This window comes from Rhincodon typus, chromosome 42 (assembly GCF_021869965.1).
Source record: "Rhincodon typus isolate 14 chromosome 42, sRhiTyp1.1, whole genome shotgun sequence".
Classification (NCBI taxonomy): Eukaryota; Metazoa; Chordata; class Chondrichthyes; order Orectolobiformes; family Rhincodontidae; genus Rhincodon; species Rhincodon typus.
In genome coordinates, this window is record NC_063373.1 from 10,045,997 (window position 1) to 10,071,312 (window position 25,316).

General features: G+C 45.9%; 1 protein-coding gene across 6 annotated transcripts; it reads left to right on the forward strand.

Moving 5' to 3' along the window:
• Nucleotides 1–723: 723 nt before the first annotated feature.
• On the forward strand, nt 724–19,373 carry LOC109926730 (zinc finger protein 239-like). 6 transcript variants are annotated; one of them, XM_048619178.1, is made up of 4 exons: nt 727–741; nt 13,195–13,404; nt 14,180–14,280; nt 17,776–19,373. In XM_048619178.1, exon 4 carries the CDS (start codon nt 17,951–17,953, stop codon nt 18,821–18,823), a length of 873 nt encoding a protein of 290 aa, XP_048475135.1. In that variant the 5' UTR covers nt 727–741; nt 13,195–13,404; nt 14,180–14,280; nt 17,776–17,950; the 3' UTR covers nt 18,824–19,373. The 6 variants fall into 6 exon arrangements, with proteins under 6 accessions (XP_048475137.1, XP_048475135.1, XP_048475138.1 ...); XM_048619180.1 differs by lacking the exon at nt 13,195–13,404 and having other exon boundaries at nt 724–741; XM_048619181.1 differs by lacking the exons at nt 727–741; nt 13,195–13,404 and adding an exon at nt 5,253–5,271.
• Nucleotides 19,374–25,316: the final 5,943 nt, after the last annotated feature.

Genomic DNA, 25,316 nt, shown 5'->3' on the forward strand with positions numbered 1-25,316 from the left:
CCCCAGCCCCATCCCTCCTCTCTATTTATTTCCCAGTTCCCTTCCCCCTACCCATTTTTAAAGAAGGGTCCCGACCCAAAACATCAACGTTCCTGTTCCTCTGATGCTGCCTGACCTGCTGTGACCCTCCAGCTCCATACTGTGTTATTCCCGTCTTCACTTATACAATAAACTCGTTAATTTCCACAAGAGATCTGTGTAATGACCATTCGTTGTAAAATGGATTGATTCATTTGTAGAATTCACTGAAACTCATTAAAAGTAAACTTGCTGACTTTTACATTTCAGTCCCACTCTCACCTTCTGTTTATGTGTTTGTAAATCCTGCGTTCCCTTGTGGAATAAATTTGTGTTCATTGGTTCCAGAAACCTGTGTTCCGTGGTCTAAATGACCTTGTATTGTGCTTGCTGCTGGTTTGAAGCTGCAGCTTTGTCTGTGTGGGTTTTAAGTCTGGGGTCAGAGGGTGTGAGGCGGGGGAGGAGAGGGATAGTTGGGCAGTCAGGACTAAACTATTGAGCTGCAGCTTTCTCTCACACCTCCTCCCTCCCCCCTTTAATCTCACAAGTTGTCTCTTGGTGAGCTCCATACCTGGGGGAGGTATGCTCCAGGTAGAGAGAACTAGGAGCTGACTGGATGCGTTGAGATTTGGGTGGAGAGGAGCCTTTGAGTGACAGACCTGAAGGTTTTTAAAGTAGGTCCTGGCAGCCACAGTTCCTTTTGCCATGTGGACAGAGCAGGAAGTGAGTATCAGAGTGTGCGCGTGCATACAGGGAGAGGGGGACCAACCGGAACGGCGAGTATCCCTTCCCCAGTCTCTCCCTGACCTTGGTTTTTCCTACCGCCCTCCCTGCTTGTCTTTCTCTCTTTTATTCCCTCTCCCTTACATTATCTGCTTCTCTGTTTCTTGTTCTTTTGTATTTCTCTTACCTCTTTTTGTTTTTGTCCCTCTTCTTTCCCACCTTAGTTTCTTCCCCTCTTTTTATTCCCCCTCCCTTAGTCTCTCTACAGCCCCTTGCTTGGTTTTGCAACCTTCTGACAAATTACGCAACTCCAAAATTGTGTAGTCCTCTCCCAAGTTTTGTTACCCAACAAATTTTGTACTCTCCCAATATTGCGCCCTCTCACAAATTTCGTACCTCCCCACGATTTGAATTCCCCCTAAAATGGACACCAGTTATATGCCCCTCCCATCCAGATGTTTGTTCCCCGAAAATTTTGCCCCTGGATTTTATCAGATCCCCAGTTTTGTGCCCACCCGTCCAGCTTTATACTCCCTGATATTATGCCATCTTTCAGCCCTCACAACTTTGCCCCTATTATGCACTGCCTCATTTTGCCCCTCCACCATGTCTTCACCTGTCCCCAATTATACAACACCCACTCTTTTACTGAGACCCCTCAAAAAATTTCACATCTTCCCCAAAATTTTGCACACACCCAAGTTCTGAGCTCCTGCAAAATTTTGGATCCCAAATATTGACTGCCAAGATATTGCACTCCCCCCATTTCCAGCGCCCCACCATATTATGCAATTCTCCCCAACTCCACATTCTTTTAATGCCCCCCAGGTTTTGCAGGCCTGCCACAAAGTATGTCCATGCAAATTATGCTCCTCCCTAAATGTTGCATCCACCCCAATTATGCCTGAGACCCCCAGTTTTGCCCCCCCCCCCCCCATAATTTGCAGCCCCATCCCCCCAGTATTTTTCCAAGTTTAATCATGCCCCAAAATTTTGGCACTCACCTGCCCTCCAAATTTTTGATGTTCACCCAAAAATTGTCCCTGCCCCATATTGCTGCCAATTCCCAATTTACACCCACCCCACATTTTGTGCTGCCACTCTTTCTCATTTTTGTCTCGTTCAAACACACTCCCCAAATCTTACATGTAAATTTTGCCCCCAATTTTTAAACGATCCAAACTCTGATTAGATTCCAGTTTCTACTCACTCCAGTGTATATGTTATTCTGCATAAAAACTACCCTGAACACCTCAATAAGATTCCAACCTGTAAGTTACACTCCTGAGTGTCTGTTCTATATAAAAGCCATCCAAAACCCTTTGAATAGTTTCTAGTCTGTATCTCACTCCCACGTATCTGTGACTCTGTAGATATACCATCCAGAACCCTTCAATTAGATTCCAGTCTGTATCTCACTCCTGTGATCTGGCATTCTACCTATAGATCACTTCTGATCCCCTCATTCTAGTCTCCAACTCACTTTGGGATATGTTATTCTTCATAAAAGTTACCCCAATCCCCTTGAATAGGTTTTAGTCTGGAACTTACTCCCAGGTATCTGTGACTGGGCACAAACTGCCTCAAACAGATTCCATGCTTTAACTGACTCCTCAGAATCTGTTCGGAAAAAACATGCTGGAATCAGAGCGGGTCAGGCAACATCCATGGAGGGACAGCAAGCTAACAATTTGAGTCTAGATGAGTCTTCTGAGCTGAAATGAACACTGGGAATGGGGGAGTCGGGGGTTAGGGGTGGGAGTGGGGGAGTCGGGGGGCAGCACTTCTGCTAAAGTGAGGAGGTGGTGGAGTGCTGGGGGAGAAAGGGTGTTGATAGAGCAGATTAAGTGATTGGAATGTGAGAAAGGCAGAACAATGGTGTGTCTAACTGCCAGACTAAAAAAATCAGATGGTCCCCTTGGATTAGGGGGAGGGGAGAGAGAGGACATGGCAAAGATAACATAGCTAAAAGAAAGGGAAGGAATGGGAGTGGGTTCACACTCTGAAGGTGTTGAACTCAATATTGAGCCCAGATGATTATGAAGTGCCCATTCTGAAGGTGAGATGTTGTTCCTCCAGTTTGTGCTGGATTTGCAGTATGCCAGGGACAGACAATTGGGTATGTGAGCAGAACACTGTTAAAATGAGTGGCTACAGGGAAGTCGAGGTCACTTGCACATGGACTTCAGGTGTTCTGCAAAGTGACTGTGTTGGGTTTCTGCAATGTAGAGTAGGCCACATTGGGTGCAACAAATGCAATTGACCATATTGGAAGAGGTACAGGTGAAGTTCTGCTTCACTTGGAAAGACTGTTTAGGCTCTTGGATGGTGAGCAGGGAGGAGGTGAAGGGGCAGGTGTTGCACATTCTGCGGTTACTTGGTGGGGGAGGTGTTGGTGATTGCGAAATGCAGATGGGGAGGGAGGGGAAGGTTTGTTCAGTGGTGGCATTCTGTTGGAGCTCTCTGAAATGGTAGAGAATAATGCTTTGAATGTGGAGGCTGCTGGGATGAAAAGTGAGGGGGAACCGATCACGCTGTTGAGTGATGGGAAGGGGCAAAGGCAGAAGCCCAGGTGAGGGGTTGGATGTGGTTGAGGGCCCTGTCAACCACAGTGGGTGGGAAACTGCGGTTATGGAAGAAGGAGTCCATATCAGCAGCGCAGTGTTGGAAGGTGCATCATCAGAATAGGTACAACGTAGGTGAAGAATTCCATCCCATTTTCCCAGTTCCTAACTTCAAATAATGCTGATTTTTGCCTAGTACACGTATGTGCAGTGTAACCTGTATGTCTTACTCTGTCAATGCTTTTTTTACTCTTATGATCTTTGTGTCCTTGATTAATATGATCTGCCTGTACTGCTGACAAAGCTTTTTACTGTACTTAGTATACATGACAACAAATTCAAATCAATCAATTAGTATTCTTTTGAGGTTGGCAGTTAAACACACTGCTGTTCTTCCATTCTCACGTTCCCATCACTTAATCTGCTCTAACAGCACCCATTCTCGCCCAGCACTCCACCTCCACACCATTGCATAAGTGCTGCCGACCCCAGAATTCACTTCAGCTCTGATGAAGAGTTATTCTAGACTGGAAATGTTAGCTTGCTCTCTCTCCACGGATGCTGCCTGAGCTGTTGTGATTTCCAGCTTTTGTAGTTTTCAGGCAGACAGGGTCCCGGAGCATGCGCACAGTCAATTGTGATAATACTACAACATAAAGATATGGCAATCCTATGTACCTATGAAACAATGCATTATGGAAACTGCTTAACTTGTCTGTGATCAGTTTTTTTTTTAACTTTTTTCATTTATTCCTTAACTGTTTATCTGTCTTTGGTGTGAATGGGTTGAAAACAAAGGTTGTTGGGTGAAATCATTGCTATGTTCACTGAAAAGTATGTGCAGTATGCTGTTGGGAGATGCTTGTGCATGCGCTAGTGATTGCGAATGATGGAAAAGTGTCCGTGTGCACACTTTTGTCACGCTGGCTGCCAATGTGAAAGAGGCTGAGACAATAGAGCAGACAGTGGAAGGAAGAGAACTGAGTGGGGTTGGGGATTTGGAAATCGAGACCATTCTTTACCCAAGCCCCCCCCGCAAATCACTGACCCATTCTTTCTGTCACTGCTCCCCCGTCCTGTGCCATTCCGCATCCACTTCAACTCCCCCTCCAAATTATGGGTTTATTTGAACTTTGTTTGGTATTGTTGTTATTTCTGCCCAGTGTGTCTAAATGAGGTTTCCGTTGCTGCCCATCTCTCATTACGTGCTGCTGATTTCTCAGCTTTATCTCTCCATGGTCAATAATTGTTTGTCCTGCACTGGAGCTCACTTCTGCTGCTGTGCTAATATTGATCATGAAATACCTGGTACAGCACAAGGATAGCAACCCAAAACAAATCAGCCTCACTGTCACTGGATTCGTTAGACAGTGAAATTGAAATATTGAATGACCCTCAACATTGCCCAAATGTTCCTAACCAGACTTTGTGAAGAACAGATCTTTGACACTGAGTTTATAGAAAGAAGAAATAACAATAATGAGTAAAATTGATCAACTAGCCAATCTACTCAATATGTGATTTAACCACATTCTTATTTGTTCAGAACCTCCACTCTCACTGATTTGACAGAACACAGCTAAGGCTTATTTGAAACAGAAAACAGAATAAATATAAATTGTCAGTTCACTTAAACAATGTGTACCAAGCATTTGTGCTATCCTTGGATAATGAGTTGTTCACAGGCACATAAAATGTTAATTTCTAAGTCAGCAGTGAATATAAACAGTTTCAGCAAACTTCCATTAATATTTACTTATTTGCTACATACTATTTTGGTTTTCTCAGAACATTCAAGAATTTGAGAACTAGATAGAAAACGAAAGACAGATCAGCCATTCCAGAAGCTTCCAAAATCACTCTGCATGTCCTTGACCTCCTCGGAACTCTGCAGTCTGTGTGGTGAAGCTACTCCCAGTTTGCTGGTTGGTAAGGAGGTACAGGATTTTCATGCAGTGGTGATAAGGTAGTGCTGATATCTGTTTCAGTTACAATCATTTTGTTTTTCTATTCCATCTTTAACAGAATAGAAACATAGAAAATTGGAACAGGAACAGATAGTGGGTCATTGTGGCATTTTATCCTGTTCTGCTATTCAATGTGATTATGGCTGATGATCCTACTCAGCTTGTTCCCACTTTAGACCCATATGCTTTGCTCCCTTTAGACCTCAGAAGTATATCTATCTGCTTCCTGGAAAAATTCAATGTTTTGGCCTTAACTGTTTTGTGCAGCAGTCAATTCCTCAAGCTCACTAGTCTCTGAGAAAAGAAATATTTCCTCATCTTAGTCCTAAACAGCCTACCCCGTCCCCTTAAACTCTGACTCCCCAGTCATTGAGAGCATCCTTCCTGTCTTTACCTTGTTAGTCCTGTCAGAATTTTACTGGTTTTCTGTGAGATTCTCTTTCCTTCTAAACTCCAGTGAATTTTGTCCTAAGCAATCTGTTCTGTCTCATATGCCAGTCCTGCCATCCCATGAATCACTCAAAGATAGCAAGAACAGCAGAAGCTAGAGTCAGAGTCAACACAGTGTTGAGCTGGAGGAACACAGGCCAGGCAGCAGAAGAGCAGGAGAGTCAACGTTTTGGGTCAGCACCCTTCATCAGCATTGGGGAGGGGGAAGGGAGTTGGGATGGTGATAGGTGGATGCTGGTAGGGGGCAGTGGAGATTGTTCAGTGTGAAGAGACTGATAGGTGGGAAAGATGATGGACAGGTTGTGTCAGGACAAGGAGGCAGGGATGAGAGGGAGGGTTGGACATGGGATGAGACCAGGGGTGGGGAGATTTTGAAACTGGTGAATTCTATATTCAGGCCATCGGGCTATAGGCTCCCGATGCAGAATTTGAGGTGTTGTTCCTCCAGTTTGCGTGTGGCATCATTGTGGCACTGGAGGAGGCCCAGGATGGACATATCAACAGTGTGTGTTGGGGGTGGGGGGGAAGAGTTAAAATGGTTGGCAAACTGGAAGGTGCTGTTGGTTACAGCGTACAGAGTGCAGATGCTCCACCAATCAGCACCGAGTCTGTGCTTGGCCTCATTGATGTAGAGGAGGCCACGTTGGGAGTAACAGATACGGTAGACAAGTTGGAGGATGTACAGGTGAACCCCTGTCGGATATGGAAAGCTTGTCTTGGGCCTTGGATGGAGGTGAAGGGGCAGTTGTAGCACCTCTGGTGGTTGCAGGGAAAGGTATTGGGTGTGGTGGTGTTGGTGGGGAGTGTGGAGCAGATGAGGGAGTCATACAGTGAGACGTCCCTACAAAAGGCAGATAGGGGTGGGGAGGGAAATATCTCTTTGGTGGTGGGGTCAGATTGTAGGTGGCAGAGGATAATACGCTGGATGCAGAGGTTGGTGGGATGGTACGTGAAGACCAAGGGAACTCTGACCTATTTTTGTTGGGGGAGGGGGTTTGATAGCAGAAGTGCAAAAAATGCAAGAGACGCAGTTGAGGGCATTTTGGATCAACGGAGGGGAGAAGTTGCAGTCCTTAGGAGGACATCTGGGATGTCTGAGAGTGGAACGCTCCATCTTGGGACCAGATACGGTGGAGGCAGAGGAATCGTGAGTAAGGGATCGCATTCTTGCAGGAGAGTGGGTGAGAGGAGGTGTAGTCGAGTTAGTTATGGGAGTCAGTGAGTTGGAAATAGATGTCAGAAATAGATGTCGGTGCTGAAACGGTTACCGGAGATGAAGATGGAGAGGTCCAGGAAGGGGAGGGAGGTATCAGAGATGATTATGGTGGTTTTGAGGTTGGAGTGAAATTTTAACTGCCCTCCCACTCCTTTAATGACATGTCCATCCTGGACCTCCTCCAGTGCCACAATGATGCCACATGCAAACTGGAGGAACAACACCTCATATTCTGCCTCAAGAACCTAGACCCCAATGGCCTGGACATAGAATTCACCAGTTTCAATTTGTCCCCAACCTGGCCTCATTCCCGTGTCCAACCCTCCCTCTCATCCCTGCCTCCTTGACCTGACACAACCTGTCCATCATCTTTCCCATCTATCCGTCCCACCTTTCACACTGGCCAATCTCCACTACCCCTACCTGCGTCCATCTATCACCACCCCCCTACCTTCCACCCCCGAGTCCTGATGAAGGGTCCTGACCTGAAACGTCAACTCTCCTGCCCCCTGACCTGCTGTGTTCCTCCAGCTCCACGCTGTATTGACATCCCAGGAATCAGTCTGGTAAACCTTTGTTGTACAGCCTCCATGGCCAGAACTTCCTTCGTCAGATATGTATTCCAAAACTGCCCACAATGCCCCAGGTGTTATCTCATCAAGACCCTGTACAATTGCAGCAAAACATCCCAGGTCCTGTACTCATCCTCTTGCTATGAATGCTAACATACTATTTGCCTCTTCACCTCCTACTGTACCTGCATGCTTACTTTAAGCGACTTGTGTACAAGGACACCAGGTCTTGTTTCACCTCCCCCTTTCCTAACCTATTGCCAATCAGAAAATAATTTGTCTTCCTGTTTTTGCCATCAAACTGGATAACCTCCCAGTTATCCACATTGTCCTTGCATTTTTGTCCACACTCAACTCCAAATCATACTGAAACATATCCACATCCTCCTCACAGTTCACCGTCCCACCCAGCTTCATGTCATCTACAAACTGGGAGACAGACATTTACGTTTCCTCATCTAAATCATTAATAGATATTGTGAATGGCTGGGATCCAAGCACAGAACACTCCTGTACCACGGTGCTCACCGGCTGATACTCAAAAAAAAACCTGTTTATTTCCGACTCTTGGTTTCCTGTCTGCCAGCCAGTTGTGTATCCACATCAATATACTACCCCCAATTCCACATGAATCATAGATAAGAGTCAGAGTCATACAGCGTGGAAACAGACCCTTTGGTCCAACCAATTCATGACAACTATAATCCCAAACTAAACTAGTCCCACCTGCCTGTATTTGGCCCATATCCCTTCAAGCCTTTTTTATTCATGTACTTATTCAAATGTCTTTTAAACACTGTAACCCGCATCCACCACTTCCTCTGGAAGCTCGTTCTCTGTGTACAAAAAGTTGCCTGTCCGTCATCTTTTTTTTTTAATTGTTCTCTCACTATGTAAAATATGCCTCCTCGTCTTGAAATCTCCCATGCCAGGGAAAAGACACCTGCCATTATCATCATCTATATGCCTTGTGCTCTTATAAACCTCTAGAAGGCCACCCCTCAACCTCCTACGCTCCAGTGAAAAATAAGTTCACGCCTATCCAGCCTCTCCTAAAAAGCAAACTTTCCATTTTCGGCAATATCCTGGTAAATCTTTTCTGAACCATCTCCAGCTTAATAATATCATTCCTATAACAGGCTGACCAGAATTGAACACAGCACTCCAGAAGAGGCCTCACCAATATCCTGTACAACCTCAACGTGACATCCCAACTCCTGTACTCCAAGATAGCAATGAAGGCTGGGGTGTTAAATGCTTTCTTAACCGCCCTGTCTACATGTGACACAAATTTCAAAGAAGTATGTGCCTAAAACCCTAGGGCTCTACCCTACTTTTATTTTTCAAGTCCTACCCTTATTTGTTTTCAATACCTTGCATTTATCCAAATTAAACTCCATCTGCTGTTCCTCAGCCCATTCACCCAACTGATTAAGATTTCTTAGTAATCTTAGATAACCTTCATCACTGTCCACCATATCACTGATTTTGGTGTCATGTTCAAACTTACTAAATATGCTTTTTTAATGGAAGCCTTTTCTGTGACTACACTAAAATTATGATCCTTTACCCAAAATGTTCCCCAACTATCACTTCAGTCACTTGCCCTGCCTTATTACCCAAGAAAAGGTCATGTTTTGTTTCTTCTCTAGTAGGAACATTTACATATTGATAAATGTTCTTGAACATAGTTGTAGAGATGTACAGCATGGAACCATCCTTCGGTCCAACTTGTCCATGATGACCAGATATCCTAGATAAATGAAGTCCCATTTGCCAGCATTTGGTCCATATTCCTCTAAGCCCTTCCTATTTATGTACCCACCTAGATGCCTTTTAAATGTTGAATTTGTACCAGCCTCCACACTTCTTCTGGTAGCTCATCCCTTACACCATCCCCTGTGTGAAAAAGTTGTTCCTTGGGTCCCTTTTAATTCTTTCCCCTCTCTCCTTAAACCTATGCCCTGTAGTTTTGGACTCACCCACCCCAGGGAAAAGACCTTGTCTATTTACCCTATCCATGACCCTCATGATTTTAGAAACCTTTAAGGTCACCCCTCAGCTTCTGACACTCTTGGGGGGGAAAATAGCCACAGCCTATTCAGCCTCCCCATATGGCTCAAAACCTCCAACCCGAGCAACATTCTTGTAAATAATTTCTGGACCCTTTCAAGTTTCATCCTTCCTATTAGAGGGAGACCAGAATTGCTTTCTCACTTTGTCCTATACTGGGACAAATGAACAACAGACATGGAAGGGAATTTCTGGAGGTCTGGTTCTGAACACAGGACTTCATTAACAAACACATAGAACAGACTGCTGCTTTTAAAAAAAACAGCACTGGAAGTGACAAAACCAACACACCAGAGGATCATATAAATTTGGAACGGAGCTGAACACCAATGCTTCGATTAGAGGTTGCACTGACTATGTTGCTACCTAGGATAGTAACGAAACGTCTGCACACCACGGAACAACTGGTTCCATGAGCAAACTAACAACTGCATCCACAACCCGAGCTACAAATTTTCGCAAGATCTTAAAAAGACAAGCTTACCAAATACCACCTTCACTATCCTATCTGCCCGCAACTCCACTTTTAAGGAACAATAAACTTGCACTCCAAGCTGTCTATGTTCAGCAACACTCCCCAGGACCTTACCATTAAACGAAGACCTTGATTTGCCTTTCCAAAATGCAGCACCTCACATTTATCTAACCTAAAAGTCCATCTGCCATTCCTCAGCCTATTGGCCATTGGATCAAGATCCCATTGTATTCTGAGGTAACCTTTGCTGTCCATCACACCACCAATTTTGGTGTTATCTGCAAACTGCTAACCATACCTTCTATGTTCTCCTCCAAATCACTTACATAAATGACAAAAAGCAGTGGAGTGGACACAGCACTGATCCTTATGGCACACTGCTGGTCACAAGCCTCTAGTCTGAAAAGCAATCCTCCACCACCACACTCTGGCTTCTACCTCTGAGAATCACAAGTTTCACATCTCTGAAGACAGATCAGAATTTCGGGGATAGTAGGAACTGCAGATGCTGGAGACACCGAGACAACAAAGTGCAGGGCTGGATGAACACAGCAGGCCAAGCAGCATCATAGGAGCAGAGAAACTGACGTTTCGGGCCTAGACCCTTCATCAGAAAAGGGGGACGGGAAGGGGGTTCTGAAATAAATAGGGAGAGAGTGGGAGGCAGATAGAGGAGAGGATAGGTGGAGAGGAAACAAACAGGTCGAAGAGGCGGGGATGGAGCCAGTAAAGGTGAGTGTAGGTAGGGACTTAGGAAGGGGATAGGTCAGTCCAGGGAGGACGGACAGGTCAAGGGGGTGGGATGAGGTTAGTCGGTAGGAGATGGAGGTGCGGCTTGAGGTGGGAGGTGGGGATAGGTGGGAGGAAGAACAGGTTAGGGAGGCAGGGACGAGCTGGACTGGTTTTGGGATGCGGTAGGGGGAGGGGAGATTTTGAAACTTGTGAAATCCACATTGATACCATTAGGCTGCAGGGTTCCCAAGCGGAATATGAGTTGCTGTTCCTGCAACCTTCAGGTGGCATCGTTGTGGCACTGCAGGAGGCCCAGGATGGACATGTCGTCTGAGGAATGGGAGGGGGAGTTGAAATGGTTCGTGACTGAGAGGTGCAGTTGTTTATTGCGAACCGAGCGTAGGTGTTCTGCAAAGCGGTCCCCGAGCCTCCGCTTGGTTTCCCCGATGGAGAGGAAGCCACACCGGGTACAGCGGATGCAGTATACCACGTTGGCAGATGTGCAGGTGAACATCTGCTTGATGTGGAAAGTCTTCTTGGGGCCTGGGATGGGGGTGAGGGAGGAGGTATGGGGGCAGGTGTAGCACTTCCTGCGGTTGCAGGGAAAAGTGCCGGGTGTGGTGGAGCTGGAGGGGAGTGTGGAGCGGACATGGGAGTCACGGAGCGAGTTGTCCCTCCGGAAAGCAGATAAGGGTGGGGAGGGAAAGATGTCTTTGGTGGTGGGGTCGGATTGCAGATGGCGGAAGTGTCGGAGGATGATGCGTTGCATCCGGAGGTTGGTACACCGACCCTAAACCCCACCTCTTCCTCCGTTACATTGATGACTGTATCGGCGCCGCCTCGTGCTCCCATGAGGAGCTTGAACAGTTCATCCACTTCACTAACACCTTCCACCCCAACCTTAAGTTTACCTGGACCATCTCCAACACCTCTCTCCCCTTCCTGGACCTCTCTGTCTCCATATCGGGCAACCACCTGGAAACCGATATTCATTTCAAGCCCACCGACTCCCACAGCTACCTAGAATACTCCTCCTCCCACCCACCTTCCTGCAAAAATGCTATCCCCTATTCCCAATTCCTTCGCCTCCGCCGCATCTGCTCCCAGGATGAGGCATTCCACTCCCGTACATCTCAGTTGTCCTCGTTTTTCAAGGACCGTAACTTCCCCCCCTCGGTGGTCGAGAACGCCCTCAACCGCGTCTCCCACATCTCCCGCACCTCATCCCTCACACCCCGTCCATGCAATAAGAACCAAAAAAGAATCCCCCTCGTCTTCACGTACCACCCCACCAACCTCCGGATCCAATGCATCATCCTCCGACACTTCCGCCATCTGCAATCCGACCCCACCACCAAAGACATCTTTCCCTCCCCACCCTTATCTGCTTTCCGGAGGGACAACTCGCTCCGTGACTCCCTTGTCCGCTCCACACTCCCCTCCAGCTCCACCACACCCGGCACTTTTCCTTGCAACCGCAGGAAGTGCTACACCTGCCCCCATACCTCCTCCCTCGCCCCCATCCCAGGCCCCAAGAAGACTTTCCACATCAAGCAGATGTTCACCTGCACATCTGCCAATGTGGTATACTGCATCCGCTGTACCCGGTGTGGCTTCCTCTACATCGGGGAAACCAAACGGAGGCTCGGGGACTGCTTTGCAGAACACCTACGCTCGGTTCGCAATAAACAACTGCACCTCTCAGTCACGAACCATTTCAACTCCCCCTCCCATTCCTCAGACGACATGGCCATCCTGGGCCTCCTGCAGTGCCACAACGATGCCACCCGAAGGTTGCAGGAACAGCAACTCATGTTCCGCTTGGGAACCCTGCAGCCTAATGGTATCAATGTGGATTTCACAAGTTTCAAAATCTCCCCTCCCCCTACCGCATCCCAAAACCAGTCCAGCTCGTCCCTGCCTCCCTAACCTGTTCTTGCTCCCACCTATCCCCTCCTCCCACCTCAAGCCGCACCTCCATCTCCTACCGACGAACCTCATCCCGCCTCCTTGACCTGTCCGTCCTCCCTGGACTGACCTATCCCCTTCCTAACTCCCGACCGACACTCACCTTTACTGGCTCCATCCCCGCCTCTTCGACCTGTTTGTTTCCTCTCCTCTATCCGCCTCCCACTCTCTCCCTATTTATTTCAGAACCCCCTTCCCCTTTTCTGATGAAGGGTCTCGGCCCGAAACGTCAGTTTCTCTGCTCCTATGATGCTGCTTGGCCTGCTGTGTTCATCCAGCCCTGCACCTTGTTGTCTCAGAATTTCGGGTCTGGTCACCCTTCCTCAGAACTTGCATAAAATGCATGTTGTTGTTGTAATTGCCTGACATTCGGAGAATCAGCAATGACACATTTCTTTCCCCATCTCTGAATGAATCCACAACTTTTCTCACACAGCTGACGAACAGCCGCAAAAACAGAAAGCACTGCGCATGCTTCGGCACACTATGGGAGCTCATGTGATTGACATCAGCCCCAGCCCAATAGGAGGGAAGGGGGCAGTGCTGGAGGACCGAACGGTAGCAGCGTGTCCTCCAACCAATCGGAGCGAGTGAGGGGCAGTAGTGCGAATGGAAGACGGCTGGAAGCCGGAGGAAAATGGTGTTGGTATGGACTGATTGGTTTTAGTAATACTTGGTGCACATCGGAAATTACAAATTTTAAACAGCCGCTCCGGTGTTTGCAGCAAACGGGAAAGCGGCCGAGGGCCTCAGGCTTTGATAGGCCTGTGTGTCCGCTATCATTTTTATTGGGGGCAAATGGTCCGCTGGACACGCGCTGGGATGCCATCTTTGTAGATGGCAACCTGCAGCTGGACGCATGCGCAGCCTTCTTTGTGAGAAGGGGAGGACTTAGACCGGACCAACTCAAAGCAAGGGAAATGTTTGTTCTGGATTTCTTTCCTAGACTGAGAGAGATGGCGTGTATTTCCTGGCAGAGTATTGACTTCAGGCAGCATCATTGCTGCTGTTACACTTCAGCTACCTAGTGGAGGAGAAATGCCTGTAATTCGATTAGAGCTCCATGTTATCTATTGCAACCACAGTGTAGGAAGGCCTGCTTTAAAGATTATGATCTATCAAAGCATATCCGATTGTTCAGTGTTCATATTTTTGGGATCAGAACACTGAAACTGCTCTGAATCACCTATGTGCTCCTTGTTCAACTCTGTCAATATGAGACTTCCTTAGTCTCTAATAATGGGTGTATTTTAGCTCTGCATCTTGTTGGGTCGGGGAAGTGGGTAATGTGAAGAGGAGAGTTTACACACAGCAAACTGAAACCAGCAGAAATATTTGTCTTTTCTAGACACTCTTGCAGTGTTTCCCAGATTTCTAACCTGGGCTGACAGTGATTTTTCTTTTGTGAATTTGTTTTACAGGACATTAATTTGCAGAGCAGGATCTCATAACCAGTTGTACCAGACGCAGTGGAATCATCAAGGTCCGAAAATCATTGGCATTTAACTGTGGAAGGAAAGAGGTTCGTCTGTTCTGTCTGTAGGAAAATATTTCTGATATATTTGTAACTCGAAGAGCAGCAGGATATTCAAATGTTTTGTTAGATTATCCCCAGGGTATGTGCTCAGTTCTGGGCCCTGCCGCTAAGGAAAGAGATAGTGGCTTGACAGGGAGTACAGATTTATCCAAATAACACCTTGACTCTTCGAAAGAACTGCCATATTTAGTCCCAGTCACCCACTTCATGATTATGACCTGTGAACTCTTCATTCTCAATTACCTGCAAACTTCCCTTTACAATTTCTTATGGACTTGAGCTTCAGTGCCTTTTCGGGTGAAATGTTCCAGATGCTGACAATTCCCCGTTTGTCCAGAAACTGCCAATGTCCATGTTGACTGTAGGTTATAAAGCGCTGAATTGAAAGATGTGATGCTGTTCCCTGAACTCTCGTTGAGCTGTATTGGAACAGTATGGGAGGCTGAGGTCAGTGTAGATGTGAGCAGGCAATTAAAATGACAACACTGCACTGAAAGTGCGGCTTGGCTCAATGACAGTGCTTTTGGAGTTGGGTGAAAGCCGTGAGGTGAGACGGGGAGAAGGTGAAGCTGAAAATTTGAGTGTGCTGCTCTGACCCTGTTCAGGCTGTTCAGAAAGTTACACGGTCCCAATGAGAATGGCCAATTTGTAAGTGATACGGTACTTTTTTATTTACCGTTATTAAAGTATAATATATCAGCTTAAGTAAAGGTCAAGGCTTTTGATTATACTAAAAATGTTTGAAATGAAAGAAGATTGCTAGCTCATTTAAATTCTCTTGATGGGAGTAACTAGGTGAATCTAGATAGATGTCATGACAGGAGAACTCAGACTTGCGGTGTGCTCCTCTTACACAATGTGCAAAATAAGGGACGCTTTCAGTTTCCCAGATGGTTGTGTGTGTAGACAGTGTGTCCATCTGCAGCTACTGAGTAACTGCTTTGCAGAGCTGGAAGAAGAGTGGCAGGGCTATACTGACAGGGGCTTCAATAGTCAGGGGTACAGACAGGCACTTCTGTGGTCGCAGTCATGAATACAGGATGGTATGTTACCTCCCTGGTGCCAGGATCCGTGATAACATGGAGCGGCTGCAGGACATTCTGGAGCTGGAGGATAAACAACCAGTGTTGATGGAATACATAAGTACCAATGACATAGCTAACCAAAGGGTTGAGGGCCTGAATAGTGAATAAAGGAAGATGGATGATACATTTGAGGACCTGCATTTTAATGTAACAATGTCGTGCTTGCTTCCAGTGCCACGTGCTAGCGAGAGCAGGAATGGGAGGATAGATCAGATGAGCGTGTGGCTGGAGAAATGATGTAGCAAAGAAGGGTTTGGATTGTTCAGGCATTGGGACCGTTTCTGGGTTAGGTGGGACCTTTACAAGCCTGATCGGTTGCCCCTAGGTTCTTCTTGAGGTGGCTTTTGCCAGTTGCATTGCTGAGGTTTTAAACAAGAATGACAGGGGGATGGGAAGTGTAGGGTTGGATGGGTCAGATTCATATCAGGAAATGGAAGGTAGAATATTAGTGATGCAGTTAGCGGCTTAGAAAGACAAAAGAAAGGATTAAACAAGGATCAAGTCTCTCTTCTTACATCAGTCCTGACATCCTCGATTTCAGTCTGGTGAACCTTCATACGCTGTCTCAATAGCCAGAGCATCCTTACTTGGGAAAGGAGAACAAAGGTGTACACAATACTTTCAGGTGTGGGCTCATCACAGCACTTGCAGAAAGATATCCCTGCTGCTATACTTGAATCCACTCACTATGAATGCCAACGTCTCATTTACATTTTTCACTGCTTGCCACTCCTGCCTGCTTTCCAAAAGAGAGAATCACTGAGAAACATGGAGCAATATGGGGTCAGAGTCTCTGATATAAAATTGTAGAACACCATGTTCCCATTGTTTCCATGCTGGTCATCGAGCACCTATATACTCTTGTCCTATTTGCTGGCACTCAGCATTTAACCTGTATTGTAGTGCCTGTATGATCATATAAACATCTCTTCAAGGTTGCAATGGCTCCTGCATCTGTCACCGTTTCATAGGCTGCCAGACCTGCTTTCCAGCTCTCCAGTATTTCCAGCACTTTGTTTTTCTTTCAGATTTCCACCATCTTCCTTAAGCACTTAAGAGTCATAGAGATGTACAGCGCAGAAAGAGAACCTTCAATTCAACTTGTCCATTCTGACCAGCTCATTCTATACATGTACCACCCTCTACGTTAAAAAAAAATGTTGCTCCTTAGGTCCCTTTTAATTCTTTCTGCTCTCATGTTAAACCTACGTCCTCTAGTTTTGGACTCCCCTACCCTGCGAAGAAGACCTTGACTATTCACCCTATCCATGCTCCTTGTGATTTTATAAACTTCTACAAGGTCACCTCCTCAGACTCCAATGCTTCAGGGAAAATAGCCACTGCCTATTCAGCCTCTACCCACAGTTCAAAACGTCCAACCCTGGTAACATCCTTGTAAATCTTTTCTAAACTCTTTCAAGTTTCACAACATCTTTCCTGTAGCAGGCAGACCAGAATTGAACACAGTATTCCAAAAGTGGCCTAACCAAAGTGATGTAGAACAGCAACATGACCTCCCAACTCCTATACTCAATTCACTGACCAATAACAGCTGGCATACCAATGCCGCCTTCACTATTCTGTCTACCTGCGACTCCGCCTTTAAGGAACTGTGAACAGGCACTCCAAGGTCTTTTGTTCGGCAACACTCCCCAGGAACTTACCATAAGTCCTATGCCAGCAACATCTTTCCAAAATCGGGGAGACTGGAATTGGCCTCAGGATGTGCCTAAACAGCCGCAACCTCCCAACTCCTATACTCAATCATAGAATACCTACAGTGTGGAAGCAGGCCATTCTGCCCATGAGTCCACACCAACCATCCAAAGAGCATCCCACCCTATCCCTGTAACCCTGCATTTCCCATGGCTAATCCACCTAACCCGCAAGTCTTTGGACTGTCGTAGGAAACCGGAGCACCCGGAGGAACCCCACCCAGACACGGGCAGAATGTGCAAAGTCCATACACAGAGTGGAATGGAACCTTGGTTCCTTTATTGATCAGTGCACTGACCAGTAAAGACAAGCGTGCCAAATGCTTTCTTCAGCACCTGATCTACCTGAAACTTCACTTTTCAGGAACTATGCACTTGTTCTTAGCCCTTTGGAGGGATTGAAAGGTATGGGGAGAAAACAGGAACAGGATTGAGTTGCAGATCTATAAAAAGCCTCTCCTTTATGTCTGTCTCTCCCACCTCTATCTCTTTCTGTGGTTTCGTTCAAACACTGACTGGTTCCCTTCCCTGAAGGACATTTATGAACCCTTTCAGTTTTAATGATAATCCAGCCGTTTCCCTAAGTATCATCTCCACAAGTGTCTAGAATAATTTCTTTCAGATTCACAATCTATGTGTTTCTCTGGTTTCTCCTAATATATTTGTTTTCTGTTTGAAAGGTTATTTTGCAATGAGAGATTTCAAATGAAACCACATCCAGATCTGATGGTCAGTCTGTTTGTAATAACCTAATTATCTCAGGAGTTTGAAAATTGAAGGCAAAAAAGCAGTGTTCACATTGGGAAGAAACACAGATGGTCTGTGTATGGAAGAGTCTGTGAAGATTCATCTGAAATGTCCAAACACCAGCACAGTGACACTGGGGAGAGATTGTGGAAATGTGAGAATTGCGGGAAGGGATTTCTTTACCCATCCCAGCTGGAAATGCACCAACGCAGTCACACTGGGGAGAGACTGTGGAAATGTGAGAATTGCGAGAAGGGTTTTCTTTACCCATCCCAGCTGGAAATGCACCAACGCAGTCACACTGGGGAGAAACCATTCACCTGCTCTGATTGTGGGAAGGGATTCACTCAGTCATCCAGCCTGCGGATACACCGGCGTGTTCACACTGGGGAGAGACCATTCACCTGCTCCCAGTGTGGGATGGGATTCACTCAGTCATCCCACCTACAGACCCACCGGCGAATTCATAGTGGGGAGAGACTGTTCACCTGCTCCCAGTGTGGGATGGGATTCACTCAGTCATCCAACCTGCGGAGCCACCAGCGGGTTCACACTGGGGAGAGACCATTCACCTGCTCTGCTTGTGGGAAGGGATTTGCTCGGCCATCCAGCCTGCTGAGACATCAGCAAGTTCACGATGGAGAGAGACTGTTCACTTGCTCCCAGTGTCGGATGAGATTCACTCAGCTATCCAGCCTGCGGATACACCAACGCAGCCACACTGGGGAGAAACCGTTCACTTGCTCCGATTGTGGGAAGGGATTCACTTTGTCATCCAGCCTGCGGATTCACCAGCGAATTCACACTGGGGAGAGACCATTCACCTGTTCTGAATGTGGGAAGGGATTCGCTCAGTCTTCCAGCCTGCGGAAACACCAGCGAGTTCACACTGGGGAGCGACCGTTCACTTGCTCTGTCTGTGGAAAGGGATTCATTCAGTCATCCCACCTACAGATACATCAGCGAGTTCACACTGGGTAGAGACTATTCACTTGTTCTATAGGTGGGAAGGGATTCACTCTGGTAATCCAAACTGTTATTACACCAGTGAAATGACACTTTGTGTAAAATAGTTTGCTGTTTGCAAACACCAGCAAATTCGCAAAGAACTGTGGGTGAAGCGTTTTGCTTTTAATCTCACCAAGGAAAGAACCTTGGTCATTGGGCCATTTGTATTGATGTTCTTAAACCCAGCTCTATTAAAGGTGCTGATATTGTAGATGAAATGTTGATACAATTGCGTATCTGCATGGTAAGTTTTAGAAGTGATCACAACGTCACTGTACATCAACACATTTACATTGGGTAAAGACTGTCCACTTGCATATTGTTTGTAAAGTGATTTTGTGGTTCATCGGGACTAGTTAAACAGCAATGAGTTCCCTAGTAACTGTCAATGTTGGATTTGGATGCTATTGTTATCTATATCCAAACCACGCTTCCTGGACCTGTTTCTGATAACGTTTATAAACACTACATGTTCATTGACCTATTTAGGATGGAAATAATACAAATCAACTTTTCGTTAAAACTATGATGCATCAAGTTTGCCTCATTCTGAGTGCCTTAGAGACACGATAGTCATGTGTATCCTTCATACGAGTATTTGGAAAAAGGTGCATCCAGCATGGGGGATATCTTGTAATGCTGGAAATTTAGTTACAAGTGCTGTTGGGCAGTGTGTAACCTAACTTGATAAGGGAATGGGATCCAGAGAGAATGTCCAAAAGGGTAAGAAGAAAAGAGAAGAATCAACAAGTGAATCAGGAAGGCGTCAACATTACTGGCCGGTTAAGGTACAAGGGAGTTTGATATGGTTGAATAGCATTGATTTTAATGCTACAAGATGAACAAGGCAGATGAGTTGAGGATACAAATTAAAACATGGGAGTATGATGACGTTGCTGTCACTCAGACATGGTTGAGAGAGATGCAGGATTGGAGGCTCAATACTCCAGAATACAGGGTCTGCATGTGAGACAGAAGAGGAGGTGGTGTCACAATTATATTCATGGAATTTATTACATCTTACAAAACTCATTTAAATAAACCCGTATGGGTAGACCTGGAAGAGCAGGTAATAGGCAAATTTCAAAGAAGTGTAAAAGTAATAGGGTCGTGAAAGCAGGGAATTTCAACTTCCCCAACATTAACTGTGGTCGTCATTGTATGAAAGGTTTAGAGGAACTTTTCAAATAGATCCAGTACAGTTTTTGAAGCCAGTTTGTAGAAGCCTCAACGAGGAAGAGAGAGCAACTAAAATGCTCAGTTGTTTTGCAGGTACATTAATGGTTACAGGATAATGGGGGAGGAATGAGTAAGGCCCGTTAAGGACTGTAGAGAGGTACTGTGTGTGTGAAACTAGAGGATGTAGGACGTGAGAGAGATGAATCAGGGAGAATTTCTGTGATAGAATTTAAAGAAATTTGCACAGAGAGACAGGAGGTTTTGAGTCGTCTGGCAGGCTAAAATGTGAATAAACCTCTAGAGTCAGGTAAAATGTATCCTACGTTGTTGGGACAATAAATTGTTAGGATTAAAAAGCGCTTGCAAAAATTTTCCATTTCCCTCTGACCACAGGAAGGGTGTTAGAGGACTGAAGGACAGTCAAAGTGGAACTTTTGTTCAAGAAGGGAGTAAGGGATAAATCAAGAAACTGCAAGCTAGTCAGTCTCACATTGGTGGTGGGGAGACTATTGGAAGTAATTCTGAATGACAGATTTAATTTGCATTTGGAGAGGCAGGGATTAATCAAGAACAGTCAGCATGCATTTTTTTAAGGGCAGTTCACATCTGACCAACTTGATTCAATTTTTTTTTGATGGGTATCCAGTTGTGTTAATGAGGGCAATACTTTTGATGTAGTCTCCCTGGACATCAGCAAGGCTCTTGAAAAGGTCCCGCATGGGAGACTGATAGCAAAGATAAGAACTTATGGGATCCATTGAAATTTGGCAAACTGCATCCACAATTGGCTGAATGGCAGGAAGCAGAGTTTGATGGTTGAGGGATATTTTTCCAACTGGAAGTCTGCGTCCAGTGGGGTTCCATGGTGGTCAGTGTTTAGCCTATTACTGCTTATGGTTTATAACTGACTTGTGCAAATGACTTAGACTTGAATGTAGGAGGGTTGATCAGCTTGCAGATGATGCAGAAGTAATGGTTGGTAAATAGTGAGGAGGATAGCCTTAACTAGAGGAGGATGTACACAGGCTGGTTAGTCAGGTTGATCAGTGGTAAATTCAATTCAATCTGGATTAGTGAGAAGCAACATATGTGGACAGGATAATTTGTTCACTGCATTTGGCTGTTATTCCAAAGATTAGTGATTGGTAGACCAGCTAGGGAAGGAAGAATATTTTTTCCCATCAGCATCCTCCGTCACAGAGGCCTGGATTGTCAATGGGGGATTTTGGCGGCAAGACAATTTCACCCAAAACTGATTTTACTGATAGTGCAGTGTAATAATTCAGAATAGATGATTCAGTTTTTTTAGATGAGATCCTCTTTTAATCCCAAATCTGGAAGTTATCTTCCCACACACTCTTTCCTTCATTCTCACACTGCTGTAACTCATTGTTCTCAAGGTGGGAAGTCATGCTGATCAACAGATCACTGCTCAGTTCTTGCTGCCTGGGACAAACAAACCTGAAAGTCTTCATGCTTGCTCTGACACTAAATATTGGGGGAGGCAATGGCCTAGTGGTATTATCGCTGGACTGTTGATCCAGAGACCCGGATAACATTGTGGGAACCTGGGTTTGAATCCCGCCGTGACAGATGGTGGAATTTGAATTCAATAAAATATCTGGAATTAAGAGTCTAATGATGACAGTGAATCCATTGTCGATTGTCAGATAAAACCCACCTGGTTCACTAATGTCCTTTAGGGAAGGAAACTGCCCTCCTTGTCTGGCCTACATGTGACATTAGACCCACAGAATGGGGTTGACTCTGAACTGCCCTCTGAGCAATTAGGGATGGACAATAAATCTGCCTAGCTGATGATGTCCTCATCCTATTAATGAATAAAGGAAAAAAATGTATGTGCATATCTAGGTGGACTATATATGCTCTTTGGACAGTGCATTACTTCTAATTTGCTGTCCCTTAAATCCTGACCATCTCTGATAGAAACCCTACAATTGTGAACATAAGAAAGAGGCCACCCTTTTAGCCAGTCAAATAAATGTGTGAAGCTGAGAGAACAAATAATGACAATTCAATTTAAGAAAGACACATCTGAACCAACATTTCCTATGTATGTTCCCTTCTTGGATTCACTTCCACTCCCTTCAGTGCTGCAAATGAACAGTTTTCGCCCTTACGGCATGAAAAAAGAAATGGTGGTTGGGGGGGAACATTGCCTTGCTCCCAAACATTGCACACAGAAGAAAGTTTCACCCTGAACCTCGAAAGGCAACATTTGTATTGTGACGTCCATAATCGAAGGGTAGGCGTGCCTGAAGCAGCCAATAGGGACCGCTGTGCTCAGCGATGAACTCTCCAGGTGCCTGGCCAGGGTTTCCGTGCCAACGGGCTGCCGTCTCGGGCCAGAGCGAGAAGCCGCTCGGGGAGCTGGCCCTCCCTCATCTCCCTCTTCCGGCGGCTGCTGCTCCACAAAGAGACAGGTGGAGCCCGCCCACTGGCGGCAGCCGCACTGCGCCTGCTCAGGTAGCGGGCCTCCACTGCGCTTGCGTTACCCTCCAGCAGTGGGTTGACGGGCAGGGGAGGGCAGTTTAGAGAAGTTCTTCCTTTAATTTTCCTCCAGGTTACGGAACAGCCCAGGGTGTGCGAAAGAAGAACCGAACCAAGTGCTAAAAGAGTCATTTAATGAAACAGGAGGTGAATATGATCAGTCCTTGACTGTGGAAGGTTTGAGGTTTGTCTGTGGGGAAAGATAAGGAGCCGGTGGAAATCGGGAAGACCATGGAGGAATTTGAAAACGAGGATGGGAATTTTAAAATTGAGGCGCTGCTAAACGGAGGCCCTTAGATGTCTTTATATGTTTATTGATGGGAAGTGGGTAACACTGCTTGGATCAGCATTGATTGCCTGTCTCAGTTGCTATGGTGATGCCACTGACCGTGTCTGTGGTGTTTGACTGTTCAATGTGGAGGGGTCTCGGCAAGGCAGAGAATATTCTCTTGGAGCTGCAGTGTGTTAATTTAGAATAGATGAGCCCCAAGGAAGTGGGGCTCACTCTCACTTCCAAACTCTTTTCCGTGGCCTTGTCTGTGCATGAGTAGCTTGGTAGAGGGAGTATGCTGTGTTCACTAGTATGACTGATACCTCCCATAACCAGCACTGCAAAACAAAGATACTGGGGATAACTTGGAGAGACGCAGGATACCCACATCGTGCAGAATTGTTGAAACGTGGGATACACAAAGACCTGAGTCTCAAAACATAGCCAGAACCATGCTATGAGCTGAGGAGTTAAAGTTTATTCACCCAGCAATGACGAGGGAACAGTGATATGTGTCCAAATCCACAAGTTGAACTTTATGATAGTTTTTTTTAAATATTGGATTGTTCCAAGATACTTCAGAGGAGTGTTACAAAGTATCATTTGACATCGGGCCATACAACTTAATGTTAGGGCAGAAACCAAGCGTTTAGTCAAAGAGGTAGATTTTAACGTGCATCCTAGAGGAGGAAAGTGAGGTTGAAGGGCAGAAAGGGTTAACGAGGAACTTCCAGAGCTTCTGGCTTTGTCTGCTGAAAGTATGCCCAGCAATGGTGGAGTGATTTAAAATCAGAGCTAAATTAGGGCTGTCTGTGAGCTGAAATTAGAAGGGACCAGATATTCTGAGCGTTATGAGGTGGGGGAGGAGGGAAGTAGTTGGAAGCTCACCTTCGGTTGAAATATGATGTCCTGGTTGTGAATAACCTTAAACAGTCACCATGGGCAGAGGGATGGAGTCAGTGGTGAGGAAGTGGAGTTTTGATGGGCATGAAGACAATGGCACCAATCTTCCTTAGTATTTGATTGGGGGAAATGTCTGTTCATCTGGTCCTGATGTCTGACAGGTAGGCATGGTGTGAGAGGTTGTGGGAACCTGGAGGTAATGGTGTTCATATCCACCTGCTGCTCTAGTCCTTCCAGGATGTGGAGGGTGAAGGTCTGCGAGATTCTATCAAAGCTCTGGTTGTTTTCTGGAGATGTGAAGACCCGCTCCATTTCTCCTTGCTACTCCTACTTACATCTCTCTCTTGTTCTCCCAGAGAAGCCAAGAGACTCCTGAAGGTCCAGACTGGATGGCAGGATCCAATCCCTGAAGGACGTTAGTGAACCAGTTGGGTTTTCATAATAGTCTGGCAGCTTTCATGGTCACTTTCACCTCCTGACCCCACAAATGACCACTTCATTCAGTTCACTTTCATAACTATCCTTTGTGTTTTTGTGGATTAACTCTCTGATTTCTGTTTTTATCTTTTGAACCACATTCACGTGGGTATCAAAAAAAGGGAGGATTTGCAGTCAGGGAAATTCAAATCAAATATCACATTGGGATCTGATGGATTCGTCCAATTTATCCCAAGCAGAATAATTTTGGATTTTGAACATGGATTGAGAAAGCACCCTGCAGAGCAGAGAGAAACCGCACACGTGTTCTGTGTGTAGACAAGGGTTCAGCCAATCTTGAACCTGTCAGAATGTAAATGCAGTCTCAATTAGAAGCTGTGGAAGTGTGAATGTGGGAAGTGATTCAATGTTCAATGTAGGCTGGAAATTCTTTGGCGCATTCACACTTGGGAGAGGCCATTTCCCTGCTCCAACTGTGAGAAAGAAATCACTGTCTCCTGCAATCTGCAGGCACGCTATCACATTCACACTGGGGAGAGGCCACTCACCTGCTTCGATTGTTGGAAGGAATTCAGTTACATGTCCAACCTGTTATTACACCAGCTCCAAGTGTGGGAAGAGATTCGTCACACTTGCTAAGACACTAGCTAGTTCACCAGCAACTGCAGTGATGAAGATGTTGCTGTTAGTAATATCCAAGACTTGATTGTGTTCATTGGGATCTGTTACTACTGAAGTTGATAAATGTCTGCCCAGTTATAGATGCTAATTTTCTGTATGAAAATCAAATACCACAGCTTTGTGTTAATTACTGCGTGTTGAATCATGTTAATATCTCTAAGGTTTTGGAGTAGATTTGTAGCTCGGGTTGTGGGTGTTGAGGTTGGTTGGCTCGCCGAGCTGGTTTCTTGTTTTGCACATGTTTAGTTACCACGAAAGAAACCAGCTCAGCGAGCCAACCAACCTCAACAATGTTAATATCTCTAGCACAAGTGAAAGGCTGTTCCTACTCTCCCCACTTCCCCCTTCTGCGCTGTCTCCTCCATTCTCACCTTAGACAGCAAGTGTGAGGAGCTCATTGGAGCTTCTTTGTCACTGAGATTCTTCCCTCCAATCCATCAGCCGACCAAGGAGGGGCTCTTGTGGCACAGTGGTAGTGTCCTT

Coding starts and splice junctions, on each gene's coding strand:
- LOC109926730 (XM_048619180.1), top strand. CDS start 17,951: ATGTCCAAACACCAGCACAGTGACACTGGGGAGAGATTGTGGAAATGT.